Genomic DNA, 19,265 nt, shown 5'->3' on the forward strand with positions numbered 1-19,265 from the left:
AGACCTGTGGAACAACGGAAGATTGACTAAACCTAGGGCAGCACCAGACATGGAAAGCTCAGTGAGAATTAAACCCCACCCGTTTCCAAATGCTTAAAAGACACCACAGCTCTACTAAAGAGACTGACGTGGAAGACAGATAGACCCAAAAAAAAAAACAGAACAACCTGCTCTGCTTTAAAAAAATAAACTCTTGATTGAAGAATCTTCAGACACCTAAAACTTTACCACCTCCTTGCACAGGCAAAGAGAATGACTGGGGTTTGTGGGTAGGGAAGTGATATTTAACAGCTTTGCTGTGGTGCTCTTTGCCTCCTCCTGCTGGCCATGAGTGATATTCCCAACAGTAATTATGATGATCCGTGGACTCACTGTGTCATTAGAAAGAAAAAAAAGCCTGCCCCCCACTTGATCCACTAGAGGATCGGGGACGACCCCTTCATGTTGATTTAGAATCAATGGAAGGATTCTTAGCTTGCTTCCCCCTATTTCAAGGCTGACTGGACCTCCAAGAAGACTTGGATTGACCCGACTTGGAAGAGGAAGACTCCTGTCCACTAAAGTTACGAAAAGGAATGAAAATTAGAATTCTGGCGACCCTTAGGTCTATTCAGTTTCTTCTAGGATAAGATTAGATAAATCATCACACCAATAAGATGCTGCCCCCGCAACTGTAGCAATACAAGCAGCAGGTTGCCACTGTAATCCCTGATGAATGTACATCATCAAAAAAGCCTCCAGCTTCTTATCCATGGGATCCTTGAAAGAACAACTATCTTCAATATGAATAGTAGTTCTCTTAGTCAGAGTAGAGATAGCTCCCTCTACCTTGGGCACCGTGCACCACGAGTCACAAATAGAGTAAGCAGCAGGAAACCTCTTTTTAAAAACAGGGGATGGAGAAAAAGGAATCCCTGGTTTATCCCATTCCTGAGTTATAATATCTGCCATACGGTCTGGAACTGGAAATACTTCCACAGATGAGAGTACATCATATACCCTATTAAGCTTACTAGACCTCTCTGGATTCTACGCAACAGATGCGTCCGATTCCTCCAAAGTAGCAAGAACCTCATTCAAAAGAACTCGAAGGTGTTCTAAATTTAATCTGAAATTAATCTTCTCTAAATCTGCAGAATTTGTCACTACAATATCAGAATCTGACAATTCCCCTCAAAAGCCACTGAATAATCATCCTCGTCAGATAATTGAGACAAACTGGCTAACGCAGCCTTAGCGGAATCAGCCTTACTAACATCAATATGTTTAGATTTCCTCTTATGCTTAGCAGAAACCTTTGGGAAGCTTTAGGGGAAAGCTGAGGCGTAGCTAGAATAACACAATCCTGAGAGACAGGAGGCTCAGGGAGAGACATCTTATCTTTAAAGTTTTATTTAGGCATGAAGAGAAAAACTGTACAGGAGGAATTATCTTAGCCTCCAAACAAAATAAGCATTTTTCAAATGAATCAACTTAAGTATTAGTGTCCATAATTGGGTATCAGTTCCTAACAATTAACTAAAAAATTTAAATGCCAAATTAAGTTTATTTATATGAACCAATAAAACAAAAATTGCACTAAACAAAAACAGCGAGAAAACCAACAGCAGTACAGCAAAAGTGATTGAGCCAATAAGCTGAGCTGAAAAAGGATTGCAACAAGTAAGAAGAAAAACAAACACCTGTCAAACACTTCATACACTCTCCATCTCTAAGGCCCAATAAAAAATGATGCCTCTTTTCACATAAAAGCAGTGCCCCTAAAACAGAGTCAAATACTTTCCAGAAGGATTTTAAGCCCTATAGTGTTGATACCTTTAAACCTAGAAGGGAAAGCACTTACCTGTGGATCCTGCTCTGTCAGGCAGGACATGTGTTTTCTGAGGTGTGGGAGCTTCCCCATATCTACCAGGGACCTATAGAAAAGAAAGAACAGAGTAATCAACTCTGGCTTTCTATAATAGGGGTAGCAATACTGTAAGAAGTTTAAGCAAAAACCACCTTGCTGTCTTCTAACTGCTAATAGCCACCATTACTCTTGCTAAAGAGATTGACATGGACACAGCATAGCCCCAAATCCTTGCTTGTAGGGAAAAGTACCCATTAAAAGGATTAAAATCTTCAGACACCATCTTCGCCATCCTCCCGAGATCAAGGCAAATATAATGACAGGGGGTTATAGGTAAGGGAAGTGATACTTAATAGCTCTGCTGGGGTGCTCTTTGCTGGCAAGGAAGAGTGGCCAGAATGTTGTGTGGACTCTCCATGCCATAGGAAAGAAATTTGGGTTTATTGTCCCTTTAAAGAGAAATTGTAATGCAGAATTGGGTTCTCCTTAATGTGTTTCCAATGACTTGTTATACCAGCAACAGAGACCATGAAGATAGAGCAGAAATCATTATTGAATCTCTCTATATACACACAAAACACCTCATTGCGTCTCTCACAGTGTACTCATTTTAGTAACTGTCCCCACCCCCCTTCTCTGGTAGCATGATTTCTTCTAAACCTTCTTGCTTACATGGCTTTTCTATAACAAGCACTTAAGTACTAGAATGTTCACTAAAAGTGGGAATAGAACAGGCAAAGTAGCAATTTCAAGATAAATTAGCTTTCTGTAAACAATTTAACACATTCCAGTAGATAAAATGGATTATTACTATTGGGGGACGGGAAGTCACAGTACATCTTCCCTTTATCTTAAAATTATATATAAAAATGTCAAGGTGTTTATTGTCCCTTTAACTAAACTGCTTGAGTAAGAAAAGAGAATCTTGAATTTAAAGAAGATTAAGTGGTCTATAATTAGGTAAGTAAAGAATATGGCCATAAAGCAGATCAACCTTAAAAAAAACCCCAACATACTCATTGGAAGCATCTGTTGCTGTAACACCGGCCTGTTTCCAGGGACACTATTGGATCTTGCTGCCATGCTGTTATTCATTGTTGGCCTTGGCATGGAGGTATTATAGTCAGGCCCTGGCCTCCCAACTGACCCAGTACTTGTGGGCTCCATCCTGTTAACGGTTGAACTTGGCATTCCCCAGTCCCCAGTATTCCTGCTGTTAGGACCACTTCCTGCACAAGAAAGAGCAAATGGTTCATATTAAAAAAATTATATGCTCAGGAGCATGCACGTCTTGAACACTATATGGCAAAAATGAGAAAAATAATAATAGTGTAATGTAAAAGAAAATACCTACATTTATATATTCTTAGATGACATTGTTTAGATGAAAAACAAAGCCTAACAAAACATGTTTAATTAAAGAGATAGTCTAGTCAAAATGATACTTTCATGATTCAAACAGAGCATGCAATTTTAAGCAAATTTCTAATTCACTCCACTTTTTTTTTATTTAAAAAAAACAGGAATGTAAGCTTTGGAGCCGGCCCATTTTTGGTTCAGTACATGTGTAGCACTTGATGATGATTTTGACTAGACTATCCCTTTAACTAATGGTACAGTAAGAAAACATAATTTATGCTTACCTGATAAATTTATTTCTCTTGTAGTGTGTTCAGTCCACGGGTCATCCATTACTTATGGGATATATTCTCCTTCCCAACAGGAAGTTGCAAGAGGATCACCCAAGCAGAGCTACTATATAGCTCCTCCCCTCACATGTCATATCCAGTCATTCGACCGAAACAAGACGAGAAAGGAGAAACTATAGGGTGCAGTGGTGACTGGAGTTATAATTTAAAATTTAGAACCTGCCTCAAAAAGACAGGGCGGGCCGTGGACTGAACACACTACAAGAGAAATAAATTTATCAGGTAAGCATAAATTATGTTTTCTCTTGTTAAGTGTGTTCAGTCCACGGGTCATCCATTACTTATGGGATACCAATACCAAAGCTAAAGTACACGGATGATGGGAGGGACAAGGCAGGAACATTAAACAGAAGGAACCACTGCCTGTAGAACCTTTCTGCCAAAAACAGCCTCCGAAGAAGCAAAAGTGTCAAATTTGGAAAATTTGGAAAAAATATGAAGTGAAGACCAAGTTGCAGCCTTGCAAATCTGTTCAACAGAGGCCTCATTTTTAAAGGCCCAAGTGGAAGCCACAGCTCTAGTGGAATGAGCTGTAATTCTTTCAGGAGGCTGCTGTCCAGCAGTCTCATAGGCTAAACGTATTATGCTACGAAGCCAAAAAGAGAGAGAGGTAGCCGAAGCCTTTTGACCTCTCCTCTGTCCAGAGTAAACGACAAACAGGGAAGAAGTTTGTCGAAAATCTTTAGTTGCCTGTAAGTAGAACTTCAGGGCACGGACCACGTCTAGATTATGCAAAAGACGTTCCTTCTTTGAAGAAGGATTAGGACACAATGATGGAACAACAATCTCTTGATTGATATTCCTGTTAGAAACAACCTTAGGCAAAAACCCAGGTTTAGTACGCAGGACTACCTCGTCTGAATGAAAGATCAGATAAGGAGAATCACAATGTAAGGCAGATAACTCCGAGACTCTTCGAGCCGAGGAAATAGCCATCAAAAACAGAACTTTCCAAGATAAAAGCTTAATATCAATGGAATGAAGGGGTTCAAACGGAACACCCTGAAGAACTTTAAGAACCAAGTTTAAGCTCCACGGAGGAGCAACAGTTTTAAACACAGGCTTAATCCTAGCCAAAGCCTGACAAAAAGCCTGGACGTCTGGATTCCCTGCCAGACGCTTGTGTAAAAGAATAGACAGAGCAGAAATCTGTACCTTTAGTGAACTAGCGGATAAGCCCTTTTCTAAACCCTCTTGTAGAAAAGCCAATATCCTAGGAATCCTAACCTTACTCCATGAGTAACTCTTGGATTCACACCAATATAAATATTTACGCCATATCTTATGGTAAATTTTTCTGGTAACAGGTTTCCGAGCCTGTATCAATGTATCAATAACCGAATCCGAAAACCCACGCTTTGATAGAATCAAGCGTTCAATCTCCAAGCAGTCAGCTTCAGAGAAATTAGGTTTGGATGGTTGAAAGGACCCTGAATTAGAAGGTCCTGCCTCAGAGGTAGAGACCATGGTGGACAGGACGACATGTCCACTAGGTCTGCATACCAGGTCCTGCGTGGCCACGCAGGTGCTATCAGAATCACCGATGCTCTCTCCTGTTTGATCCTGGCAATCAGTCGAGGTAACAACGGAAAAGGTGGAAACACATAAGCTATGTTGAAAACCCAAGGGGCTGCAAGTGCATCTACCAGCACCGCTCCTGGGTCCCTGGACCTGGATCCGTAACAAGGAAGCTTGGCGTTCTGGCGAGATGCCATAAGATCCAGATCCGGATTGCCCCAACGACGAATCAGTTGAGCAAATACCTCCGGGTGTAGTTCCCACTCCCCCGGATGAAAAGTCTGGCGACTTAGAAAATCCGCTTCCCAGTTCTCCACACCTGGGATGTAGATCGCTGACAGGTGGCAAGAGTGTGACTCTGCCCAGCGAATTATCTTCGAGACTTCCAACATCGCTAGGGAACTCCTGGTTCCCCCTTGATGATTGATGTAAGCCACAGTCGTGATGTTGTCCGACTGAAACCTGATGAACCCCAGTGTTGCTAACTGAGGCCAAGCTAGAAGAGCATTGAATATTGCTCTTAATTCTAGAATGTTGATTGGTAGGAGTTTCTCCTCCTGAGTCCACGATCCCTGAGCCTTCAGGGAGTTCCAGACTGCTCCCCAGCCTAGAAGGCTGGCATCTGTTGTTACAATCGTCCAATCTGGTATGCGAAAGGTCATTCCTTCGGACAGATGAACCCATGACAACCACCAGAGAAGAGAATCTCTGGTCTCCTGGTCCAGATTTAGCAAAGGGGACAGATCTGAGTAATCCCCGTTCCACTGACTTAGCATGCATAGTTGCAGCGGTCTGAGATGCAGGCGCGCAAATGGCACTATGTCCATTGCCGCAACCATCAAGCCGATTACTTCCATACACTGAGCTACTGATGGGCTTGGAATGGAGTGAAGGGCACGGCAAGCATTGAGAATCTTTGATAACCTGGACTCCGTCAGGTAAATCTTCATCTCTACAGAATCTATAAGAGTCCCTAGAAAAGGAACCCTTGTGAGTGGTAACAGAGAACTCTTTTCCACGTTCACTTTCCACCCATGCGACCTCAGAAATGCTAGAACTATCTCTGTATGAGACTTTGCATTTTGAAAACTTGACGCTTGAATCAGAATGTTGTCTAGGTACGGAGCCACCGCTATGCCTCGTGGTCTTAGTACCGCCAGAAGTGAGCCCAGAACCTTTGTAAAAATTCTCGGGGCCGTAGCTAACCCGAAGGGAAGAGCTACAAACTGGTAATGCCTGTCTAGAAAGGCAAATCTTAGGTACCGATAATGATCTTTGTGAATCGGTATGTGAAGGTAGGCATCCTTTAAGTCCACTGTGGTCATATATTGACCCTCTTGGATCATGGGCAGGATGGTCCGAATGGTTTCCATCTTGAACGATGGAACCCTTAGGAATTTGTTTAAGATTTTTAAGTCTAAGATTGGTCTGAAGGTTCCCTCTTTTTTGGGAACCACAAATAGATTTGAGTAAAACCCTTGTCCTCGTTCCGTTCGCGGAACTGGGTGGATCACTCCCATCACTAAGAGGTCTTGTACACATTGTAGAAATGCCTCTTTCTTTACTAGGTTTGTTGATAACCTTGACAGATGAAACCTCCCTTGTGGAGGAGAAGTTTTGAAATCCAGAAGGTATCCCTGAGATATAATCTCCAACGTCCAGGGATCCTGTACATCTCTTGCCCAGGCCTGGGCGAAGAGAGAAAGTCTGCCCCCCACTAGATCCATCTCCGGAGAGGGGGCCCTGTCTTCATGCTGTCTTAGGGGCGGAAGTAGGCTTTCTGGCCTGCTTGCCCTTGTTCCATGACTGGTTGCCTTTCCAACCCTGTCTTTAACGAGCAGTAGTTCCTTCCTGTTTTGGAGCGGAGGAAGTTGATGCTGCTCCTGCCTTGAACTTACGAAAGGCACGAAAATTAGACTGTTTGGCCTTTGATTTGGCCCTGTCCTGAGGAAGGGTGTGGCCCTTACCTCCCGTAATGTCAGCAATAATTTCCTTCAAGCCGGGCCCGAATAAGGTCTGCCCTTTGAAAGGAATGTTAAGTAGTTTAGACTTAGAAGTTACATCTGCTGACCAGGATTTAAGCCATAACGCCCTGCGCGCCTGTATGGCGAATGCACTACGGCATCCGAAACAAACTCATTAGCCAGTTTAAGCGTTCTAACTTTGCTCAAAGTCTCATCCAATGGTGCTGTGCGAATCGCCTCTTCCAGAGACTCAAATTAGAATGCCGCTGCAGCCGTGACAGGCGCAATGCAAGCAAGAGGCTGCAATATAAAACCTTGTTGAACAAACATTTTCTTAAGGTAACCCTCTAATTTTTTATCCATTGGATCTGAGAAAGCACAGCTATCCTCCACCGGGATAGTGGTACGTTTGGCAAAAGTAGAAACTGCTCCCTCCACCTTAGGGACCGTCTGCCATAAGTCTCGTGTGGTGGCGTCTATAGGGAACATTTTTCTAAATGTCGGAGGAGGGGAAAAGGGCACACCGTGTCTATCCCATTCCTTACTAATAATTTCTGTAAGCCTTTTTGGTATAGGAAAAACGTCAGTACACACTGGTACCGCATAGTATCTATCCAACCTACATAATTTCTCTGGGATTGCCACCGTGTCGCAATCATTCAGAGCCGCTAACACCTCCCCTAGTAACACGCGGAGGTTCTCAAGCTTAAATTTAAAATTTGAAATTTCTGAATCCGGTCTCCCCGGATCAGAACCGTCACCGACAGAATGAAGCTCACCGTCCTCATGTTCTGCAAATTGTGACGCAGTATCAGACATGGCTCTCGTGTCATCAGCGCGCTCTGTCCTTAACCCAGAGCTATCGCGCTTGCCTCTTAATTCGGGCATATTGTATAATACTTCTTTCATAACATTAGCCATATCATATAAAGTGATTTGTAAGGGCCTTGATGTACTTGGCGCCTCAATCTTATGCACCTCCCGAGCGGGAGACGCAGGTACTGACCTTTATTGAAATTCAAAGAAATACAATGTTGAGATGCATAGAGTTGTAGACACACAATTGTTTGCCCCTAGTTTTCCCGGCTGCTTTTGCTTGTTTGTACTTTGCTTCTCCCCTGCCCAATTTCGCTATGAATGTTGTGGGCATGCCGTGGGGCTTGCAAAGTTGCGCTGCTAGCCTAAACCTGCCTGCCTATCTGTGCTCACTGCTCAGTGACATGTGGAGCAGTGGAGTCACTCACTGCTGTGCTGTCTCTCTAAACGGGAATTGGCAAATCATGAGGGGATGCCTGGCACCTGACCGCATGACTGTTTTACCCTGTCTTTAAAGTGAAGGAGCCACGTATGATGCCCACCAGACCATTACGGTTACGGTACACTAAGTGCACACTGAACAGGTAGGAGGGCGGGCGGGGGTCTGGGGGTGGGCAGTGTGCAGAGGTGATTGGCCATAAGAAGCGGTAGGCACGCGGCCCGGGGCTGTGCACTGACAGGCTTAGAACAGAGTCAGAGAGCAGAATTTTCATAGTTTGCACCTAAACCTTTTCTTTAGTGATTTATTTTTAGAGTGCTCTGTTTATTTTTCATTTGATGCTCTGCTGAGCCAGGGAGCAGCTCTAGGCATGAGCTTCATAATTAATGCAGTGCAGTTTACATATTTTGTAAGTGTGTGTCTGAGTTTTTGTGTGTGTGTGTCTGAGTGTGTTTCCGAGTGTTTGTGTGTGCATCTGAGTATGTTTTTAAGTGTGTCTGAGTGTTTGTATGTGTGTGTGCCTGTGTTTTTGTGTGTGTCTGCTTTCCGGGGGGGGGGGGGGGTGACACCATAACTTACCGCACCGGGTGACACCAACCCTAGTGACGCCACTGAATACAATTGGTACACATATTTCTATTGGGCTCCACATCGGCTTTTGAACATAATGAACAAGCAGATTCCTCTGTATCAGACATGTTTAAACAGACTAGCAATGAAGCTAGCAAGCTTGGAAATCACTTTCAATAAGTTTACAAGCAATATAAAAAACGCTGCAGCGCTTTTAAAAACACAGTTGAATAACAAAGAAAACTAATTCAGTTATAGTCAACAATTCTTAACGAGAAATGTATTAATTAGCAGAGGATTGCACCCATTAGCAAAAGGATGATTAACCCCTCAATACCCAAAAACGGATATCAAATTAAGATTTAACGCTTTTATCACAGTCAAACACACTGTCACAGATCTGCTGTGACTGATTACCTCCCTCAAAAACGAATTTTGAAGACCCCTGAGCTCTCTAGAGACGTCCTGGATCAAGGAGGAAGAAACAGGAAGACTGTGCTAGAATTTTAACTGCGCAACAAGGCTCTAAAACAAGGTCCCTCCCACTCATATTACAACAGTGGGAGACCTGATATAATGGTTTCTATGCAGAAAATACGTTAGCCATGTGGAAAAAAATCATGCCCAAAAAGATTTATCACCAAAGTACCTCACAAAACGAATAACATGCCAGTAAACATTTTAAAAACAACATTTTGAATGTCATGCAAAGTTATCACTAAGCCTGCTACCAGTCGCTTCCACTGCAGATAAGGCTTAAACATTATTTCAGTATTAACAGTATTTTCTCAGTCAAATTCTAGTCCCTAGAAAATAACTCAACTGCGCATACATTTATCAGCCTGATACCAGTTGCTACTACTGCATTTAAGGCTGTACTTACATCATATGGGTAACAGCAGTATTTTCTTAGTCAATTCCATTCCCAGAAAATAATGTACTGCACATACCTCATTTGCGGGGGACCCCGCATGCTATTCCCCTCTTTCTGAAGTTACCCTACTCCTCAGAATGTCGAGAACAGCCAGCGGATCTTAGTTACGTCTGCTAAGATCATAGAAAAACGCAGGCAGATTCTTCTCCAAATACTGCCTGAGATACAAAAAATGGCACACTCCGGTGTCATTTTAAAATAACAAACTTTTGATTGAAGAATAATTAAGTAAAAACTCCAACTCCTCTCGCGACCTCCATCTTTGTTGAGGGTTGCAAGAGAATGACTGGATATGACATGTGAGGGGAGGAGCTATATAGCAGCTCTGCTTGGGTGATCCTCTTGCAACTTCCTGTTGGGAAGGAGAATATATCCCATAAGTAATGGATGACCCGTGGACTGAACACACTACAAGAGAAATAGATTTATCAGGTAAGCATAAATTATGTTTTCTTACTGTACCATTAGTTAAAGGGATAGTCTAGTCAAAATCATCATCAAGTGCTACACATGTACTGAACCAAAAATGGGCCAGCTCCAAAGCTTACATTCCTGTTTTTTTTAAATAAATAAAAAAGTGGAGTGAATTAGAAATTTGCTTAGTGTGTGGAAGTAGTCATAATGTAAAATTTATAGGTCATGAATTCATACTATTGTGCTGTACGCCCAAGATATATGGTTTTAAATGAATACTAAATAAATGACAAAAACAACATTTATTGTTATCTTTCTTTCGTGTTGGTGAGAGCCCACGAGTCATAACATGTGAAATTAAACTCCTTTCCACCAGGAGGCAGGCAAATTTTACCCAACACAAAGAGCTTTAATCCTTACCTTTTTCTGATTCCCATCATTTTAACTTAAAACCAAGCACAAGTAGAAAACAGAAAAGTAGGAAAAACTAGCAGGGCAAATGAGGTGCAAGCTAAAGTCCTTTATTGAATATTTTTCAAAAAATTTGGGGAGTGTCTCGTGGACTTTGGCAACCATGAAAGAAAATAATTTATCAGGTAAAAATAAATGTTTTCTTTCATAAGGTGGTGAAACTCCACAAGCCCAAACATGTGGGATCTAATACCCAAGCTGTAGAGTCCATATCATTGACCAGACACAGATGCTTGGAGAACCAAAATCATCAAAATAGTAACATTTTATGAAAGTATGAAGGGAAGACACCAAGTAGCAGCTTTGCAAATTTGTTTCAATGAAGCCTAATTTTTAAAAACGAAAGGACGTAGATACGGACCTAGTAGAATGAGCAATAATCCTAGGGGGAGATCTACCGGCCTCCAAATAAAAACTGTATGAATCGACTGTTTTAGCCAAGAGGTTAAAGAAATAGCAGTATCCTCCTGACCTTAGTGGCTTGGAGATAAAATGTCAAAGCCTGATAAGCTCTATGTCTATACAAACAATAGAAACTAATATAAAACTAGTAACTTTGTGGTATCTAACACCACCTAGATAATATCAGATCTATCCGGAGTCGCAGACCGCTGTAGGAGAAACTGCGGGAAAATGAGTACTTTACTAAATAAGTGGTGGGATTGCCAGTTGATAGGAACATTTTGGAACTATCGGATCATTATACAATTACTTAACTGCCCGATAACCAAATTTCCTGTGATCTATCTAAAGTAAAGATGTCATGTTAATTTATCCATAGTAAACTCAGCTAAAAAAAATAATTCCCAGGTACTGGAAAAAGCCCCAGATACCCTCATTACAGGAATGGATACATTTGGCAAATTATACGTTACAACCTAAACAAGTTCACTATACTTATTTAGGGAAACAAGTTAAAAGGGACAGTCAACTCCAAAATGTTTATTGTTTAAAAAGATAGATAAGCCCTTTATTACCCTTTGACATTTTTTTTTTGGTAATTAGAAGGCCACTAACGAACTGCGCACCACACAGGGACTCCAGCTCTCGGCTGTAACTTAATAGCTGAGACTGCTGGAGCTTCCTGCAGCTCAGGTGTGTGTGTGTGTGTGTGTGTGTGTGTATATATATATACACACACATATATATATATATATATATATATATATATATATATATATATATACATATATACATATATATACACACATATACACACACATATACACACATATATATATATATATATATATACACACACACACACATATATACACATATTTTGGGAATTAAGAACCTGGCCACCAGGAGGAGGCAAAGACACCCCAGCCAAAGGCTTAAATACCACTCCCCTCATCCCCCAGTCATTCTGCTGAGGGAACAGGGAACAGTAGGAGAAATATCAGGGTATAAATAGTGCCAGAAGAATATATTAAATTTAGGTCTGCCCATCGGAGAAACGGGCGGGGTCCGTGGACTCTCCTCCCCACGATGGAAATAAAATTATCAGGTAAGCATAATTTATGTTTTCCATCTAAAGGGGAGGAGAGTCCATGGCTTCATTCACTACTTGTGGGAACATATACCCAAGCTTTTAGAGGACACAATGAAACCGGGAGGGTAAAAGGCGGACCCTTAATCTGAGGGCACCACAGCTTGTAGAACCTTTCTCCCAAAAACATCTTCCGCAGAAGCAAAAACGTCAAAATTGTAAAACGTAGTAAAAGGTATGCAAGGAGGACTAGGTAGCCGCCTTGCAAATCTGCCCTATAGAAGCCTCATTTTTGAAGGTCCAAGACAAAGCCATCGCTCTAGTTGAATGAGCCGTGATCCTCTGAAGAGGCTTATGCCCTGCAGTCTCATAGGCCAAGCGGATCAAGCTCCTCAGCCAAAAGGACAAAGAAGTAGCAGAAGCCCTCTGACCCCTGCGCTTCCCTGAATATCTGACAAAAAGTGATTTAGATTGTCTGAAATCCTTTGTGGCCTGAAAATAGAATTTCAAAGCACGAACCACATCCAGATTATGAAGTAACCTCTCCTTAGGAGAAGAAGGGCTAAGACATAAAGAAGAAACTATCTCCTGATTGATGTTACGGTTAGACACCACCTTGGGGAGAAACCCCAAACCTGTGCGAAGAACAGCCTTATCCACATGAAACACCAGATAAGGGGGCTCACATTGCAAGGCCGCCAGCTCAGATAATCTGCGTGCCGATGCAATGGCCAACAGAAAGAGAACCTTCCATGAGAGATCCTTTATGTCAAGAGAATGCATAGGCTCAAACGGAACCATCTGTAAGACCATAAGTACCAAGTTTAAGCTCCAAGGGGGAGCAGCCTGCCTAAAAACAAGCCTGATTCGAGACAGGGCCTGAACAAAAGATTGGATGTCAGGGAGATCAGCGAATCTCCTATGCAACAGAACAGATAAAGCCGAAATTTGTCCTTTTAGGGAACTAGTGGCGAGACCCTTCTCCAAACCCTCTTGGAGAAAGGACAAAATCCTGGATACCCTCACCTTGTGCCAAGGGTAGCCATGAATCTCACACCAGGACAAGTAAGTCCTCCACACCTTATGATAGAAGCGACGAGTGACTGGCTTTATTACCTGAACTAGAGTGTCCATTACATTCTCAGAGAAAACCCTTTATGCTAAGACTAAGCGTTCAATCTCCACACAGTCAGCCTCAGAGAATCTAGATTTTGATGTTGAAAAGGACCCTGCTCCAGTAGATCCCTGCGACAGGGTAACCTCCACGGCGGAGAGGTTGACATCCCCACCCAATCCTCAAACCACGTCCTCCTCGGCCACGAGGGAGCAATCAGAATGGAGGATGCTCTCTCCCGCTTTATACGAGCCACTACACGAGGAGGAAGCGGTAACGGAGGAAATGTGTATACAAGACTGAACCTCCAAAGCATCGCCAAATCGTCTATTAGCTCCGCCTGGGGGTCCCTCGACATTGATCCGTATCGGGGAAGCTTGCAATTCAAGCTTGACGCCAGGAGATCGATCTCCGGCGTCCCCCATCTGAGACAGATCTCTGCAAACACTTCTGGGTAAAGAGACCATTCCCGCAGATGAAAAAAGTCTGCCTGCTGAGAAAATCCACCTCCCAGTTGTCCACACCCAGGATGTGGATCGCAGAGAGCAAAAAATTGTGGGTCTCCGCCCACTCCAGGATCCAAGACACCTTCCTCATTGCCAGGGAGATCCTTGTGCCCCCCCCCGGTGGTTGATTTAAGCCACCGAGGTAATGTTGTCCGTCTGGAACCTGATAAAGCTGAAGTCCCCCAGACAAGGCCACATCCTCAGAGCATTGTAGATCGCTCAAAGCTCCAGAATATTTATTGGAAGAAGAGACTCTAAGCGAGACCACTTGCCCTGTGCCATCCTGGCACCCCAAACATCATCCCATCCCACCAGACTCGCGTCCGTGGTCACAAGCTCCCTCACTGTAGACAGAAGGGAAAAACAGGTAGACGCCATATTTGTGCGTCGCTTGTCCGTGAGAAAGATCTTCATGGACACGGAGTCTATGATCGTGCCCAAGAACTCCACCCTGGTAACGGGAGCCAGAGAACTCTTCTCAAAGTTGATCTTCCAACCGTGAGATTGAAGTAACTGCAACAGGACCCTGGTGTGGGCCTCTGCCAGATGGAACGACGGCGCCTGAACCAGGATGTCGTCCAGGTAGGGCGCCACCGCGATCTGGTTACTGCTAGAAGGCCCCCAGGACCTTTGTAAAGACTCTTGGGGCTGTCGCCAGACTGAAGGGGAGAGCCACAAACTGAAAATGCTGATCCAGATAAGCAAATCTGAGGAACCTGAAATGGTCCCTGTGAATCGGAACATGAATGTAGGCATCCTTCAAGTCTATAGAGGTCATTAGCTGCCCCTCTTGAACTAGAGGCAGAATGGATCAGATCGTTTCCATTTTGAACGATGGAACCAACAGGAACTTGATTAAACATTTGAGGTCCAGAATCGGGCGGAACGTGCCCTCCTTCTTTGGGACCAAAAATATTGGAGTAATACCCTAGACCCCTTTCTGCATGGGGTACTGGTACGATAAGCCATAGAGCGGAGATAACCCGCACACAACCCAGAAAGGCCTCTCTTTTTTCCGGCCTTGAAGACAGGTTGACAGAAGGAATCTGCCCTTCGGCGGAGAGGACTTGAACCCTATCCTGTAACCCTGGGCAACTACCTCCAGAACCCAGGGATCCTGAACATCCTGCAACCAGTCGCCTAAGAATAGAGACAATCTGCCCCCCCCCTCGGTCCGCAGACCAGTCAGGGGTCGCCCCTTCATTCAGACTTACTCTCAGCGGGCTTCTTGTTCTGCTTAGACTTGTTCCAAGCTTGGGAAGGCTTCCAGGCACCCTTTGGTAAGTCTGCTTTCGCTGTGGGCTGTTGGAGTTGCGCCTTATCCCCACGAAAGAGACGAAAATTAGAACCATTAGGTTTTGCCTTCTTATCCTGGGGAAGGAAGGCACCCTTGCCTCCTGTAACCGTGGATATGATAGAATCCAGACCTGGGCCGAACAGGATTTTGCCCTTAAAAGGCAAAGACAGCAGCCTCGTCTAAGAGGTCATGTCTGCCGACCAAGATTTTAGCCACAGAGCCCTGCGTGCTAGAACCGAAAAAAACTGATACTTTAGCAATCAAGCCGATAATTTGCATATTAGCGTCACAAATGAAGGAATTGGCTACCTTTAGGGCCTTAATCCTTTCCTGCACATCCTTGAAAGAGGGTTCACCTTCAATCATATCAAATAAGGCATCGCACCGATATGACGCAGCTCCAGCAACCGCAGCTACCATTGAAAAACAAACCCTGTGTGTTGAAACATCTTTCGTAAAATGTTTTCCAACCTTTTATCCATAGCCTCCTTGAACGAAGAACTATCCTCCAAAGGAATCATCATGCACTTAGGGAGCGTGGAGATGGTCCCCACAACCCCAGCTGGGCCTCCAGGACGGGGAAAAGCTTTTTAAAATGAGAAGAGGGGGGGGGGGCAGGAAGAGCCTAACCGCTCCCACTTGTTCTTTATAATGTTCGCCATCTTGACAGGAACCAGGAAAGTCTGGGAAACCACTCTGCCCTCGTAGACCTTATCTAATTTAGTAATGGAGGGCTCTTCTGGAAGCCTCGGTTCCGGAACCTCTAAAGTAGCCAGTACCTGCTTTAGTAAGAAACGCAAGTTCTCCATCTTAAACCTAAAACCGGACTCCTCCACTACTGGAGGTTTAGATGACACGGACTCCAACCCAGAAAGGGCCCCTTTCGATGCGGGACGGGCCGCTATGAAAAGCTCTAAGCTTGGGCTTAGCAGAAAGCGGCAAAGCATGGATCACCTTAGCAACTGCCGTTTCAAGCTGATCCGCAAAATCAGGCAGCCAAGCAATCTCCCCCTTATGGGTAACAGTCGGACCCTGTGGTGTTGCATGTGGGATAGGGGACGCCATTAGGGAACGCACCTCACAGGACCGGGACCCCTCAGGTGGACGGCTCAGTAGTGCTAGACATTCTCTTATGTTTGGAAGTCGTAGCCTTCTCAATGCATGTGAAACACAGTTGTGCAGGCGGGTCTACCAAAACCTCACAATAAACACAGGTATAACACTTAGTTAAAGAGGGAGTAGTACCCTCTAACATGTCAGAATCCTCCATAGCTTTTAGAAAAAGATAAGAAAGGCACCGTTATAACCACCAATTGACGGAGCACTCACCACCTCCTATGACCTGGACTGCAGAAACTGTTCATCTCCTCCGTCGCAAATCAGACCGGAAGTGAAGAGGCCCCACCCGGTCACAAGGATGTCTACGCAGGACCACCCCTGCCGAGGAGAAAACGCGCCAAAAAAGACCGGGCAAAAACTCCCGGAAGAGAACCTGTCCGTTTCACAAAAAGTGCCAGAGCTGCGTCCTTGCACATAACAGCCATCACAGAATAAACTTATCATGTACATACCCACCCTGTTCAATAATCCCCATATAGGAATATTATCTCTAGATTCCATAAAGATAAAGGCGCCACACTGTTGCCCTGTCTTCTGTGTTATCATGATATAAAAATTAAACTATCTTACCAGAATCTACGCCGTGGAACAGGAACACGGCCCTTCAAGTGCGACAGATGGCAGCTGCGCTCCTGACATGGACATGAGAGAACGCAATCTTCAAAACTCGTCAATGCCGATTGCTGTAGGAGTTGTTAATATGAGTCGGGATGGTGTCGCAAAGGGAAGCTACCTCTGCATCTCCGGGCTCTAACGTTCATCCAGGCCCTCAACCGAGAAGCTTGAAAGGCTACTTAAACTCCTGTCCCATAACGAAGGGTAGCACCCCTCATAAGAGACCACCGATTTTACGGCACCTCTCTGCCACCTCCTGCGACGAAAGGCAAAGAATGACTGGGGGATGAGGGGAGTGGGGGAGGTATTTAAGCCTTTGGCTGGGGTGTCTGTCTCCTCCTGGTGGCCAGGTTCTTAATTCCCACAAGTAATGAATGAAGCCGTGGACTCTCCTCCCCTTTAAATGGAAATATATACACACACACACACATTATATATATATATATATATATATAATATATATATATATATATATATATATATATATATATATATATATATATATATATATATATATATATATATATATACTGTATTTTATCTCCAGATCCAGAGATGTGGGACAGCTATGGGGGCCAAATTTTAACCCTCATACGCCAACCTATTTATGGAGATGAAAATGTCTAGAGATAATATTGCCTTTTACAGGCGGTATATAGACAACCTGCTTTTCATCTGGCAGGGATAAGAGACATCTCTGGTTGACTTTATTAAAGGTTTGAATGAGAATACGGTGGGTTTACAGTTTACATTTGAAAAACAGTGTAGATCAATTAACTATTTAGATCTTACTTTAATGGCACATGAAAATGGCCAGATTCACAGTAATACGTACAAAAAACCCATCACCAAGAATACTTTGCTCCACGCAAAGAGCTGTCATCCCAAACATGTCCCTATGGCGGTGGCCATGGGACAACTCATTAGGGTAAAAAGAAATTGTACCGAAGAGACTGTATATTTGCAGCAAAGCCAAGAAATGAGAGACAGATTAAGAGAGAGAGGTTACCCGAAATTATGTGATAGATAGGGCTCAAAAACAAGTAGATAGACTTGATTGTAGTACGCTCCTCAAGGGGTCTGATCAGAGAAGGGACCATTTGGATACTAAAGCCGATGATAAGGTTACTTTTGTAATTGACTTCAGCACGGATTATAAGGAAATTTGCAAAATCATAAACATTTCCGACTGTTGTCTGCTGATTACCAACTTGCTAATTGTGTTGATAGAGGACTACGTTGTTCCTATAGGAAATGTAGAACTTTAGGAAATATTTTGGCCCCCTCTGAGGTACCTGTCAGTATTCCCAGAGAACAAGGTTCTTGGTTGCATCATAGGGGGATGTACAGGTGCGGCAGGTCAAGATGCAGGCCCTGCGAGTTTATCATTTCTTCGGACGAATTCAGATCTGAAGTCACGGGGGAAAAGTTTCAACTGCACATCCTCCTATGTTATTTATCTCCTTACTTGCATTGATTGTCACCTTCAGTATGTAGGACTCACTACAACTGATGGTAATACCAGGATTAGAAACCATTTGTCCACTATAAAAATAGGAGAGGCAAGCACTCCATTGGTAAAACATTTCAGGAATACCCATGAGAAAAGCAATGCAACATTTAGATGGCAGGCTATAGAATGGGTAAAACCACCATCAAGAGGAGGAGATAGGGAGCAGATATTAAGCAAACGAGAGATGTTTTGGGTTTTCAAACTCAAAACTAGAGTACCAAGGGGACTCAATTCAGAGTACGATCTGATAAATTATTGGAAATAATTATCCCCTATTGGGTTGATATTCTTTGGATTGTGCTCAGTTTTGGGGGCCCCCTTTGTGCTCTTCATATATGTCTTTATATGTTTTATATGACACATTTTTGTTAATTTTTGTCATTATTAGTTTCTATTCTAGTTCTGGTTTTATGAATTAGCCTTTTTATTTCAGTTTTGCACTAGGTGTATACTCTAAATAATACAGTGGTGTTATATACCCCATAATATTTTCCTTTGATGGAGTGTTATGTCCATTAGGTCTATATTATCTCTTTATATATCACTTTAAAGAGCCTCATTTATTGTGAATATGTTACTTTAAATGAATTTATTCTTATTGAATTATGCCTTAAAATGAATGGCACATATATAAGTATATATGTATTTCCTAATGTAGGGGGGATGAATGAATTTATTTATATATCTACCATTTTTTAGTATTATTATTTTGTATATGTGTATTGTTCATATCTATACATTGAGTAGTATTTTGGGAATATAGAGTATTTTCTAACTAATACACAATTTTGATCTGTACTGATTGGTTTCAATGTCAACCAATGAGAATTATTGTTGGCTTTTAAATAGCCAGCACATCTATACTTACATAGCTATGATTACGGTGTTTATACGAAACATGTAAGCTTGAGTACCTAGCTCACAA

At 43.0% G+C, this 19,265-nt stretch overlaps 1 protein-coding gene across 1 annotated transcript in view; it reads right to left on the bottom strand.

Annotated features, from left to right (window-relative positions):
* NCOA3 (nuclear receptor coactivator 3) overlaps window positions 1–19,265 on the bottom strand; it is a 656,351-nt gene that overhangs the window by 297,674 nt on the left and 339,412 nt on the right. The window contains exon 7 of the mRNA XM_053716954.1: window positions 2,866–3,078. Coding sequence (XP_053572929.1) covers window positions 2,866–3,078 — 213 coding nt within the window. The remainder of the gene's footprint in view (window positions 1–2,865; window positions 3,079–19,265) is intronic.

This window comes from Bombina bombina, chromosome 1, assembly GCF_027579735.1.
Source record: "Bombina bombina isolate aBomBom1 chromosome 1, aBomBom1.pri, whole genome shotgun sequence".
Lineage (NCBI taxonomy): Eukaryota > Metazoa > Chordata > Amphibia > Anura > Bombinatoridae > Bombina > Bombina bombina.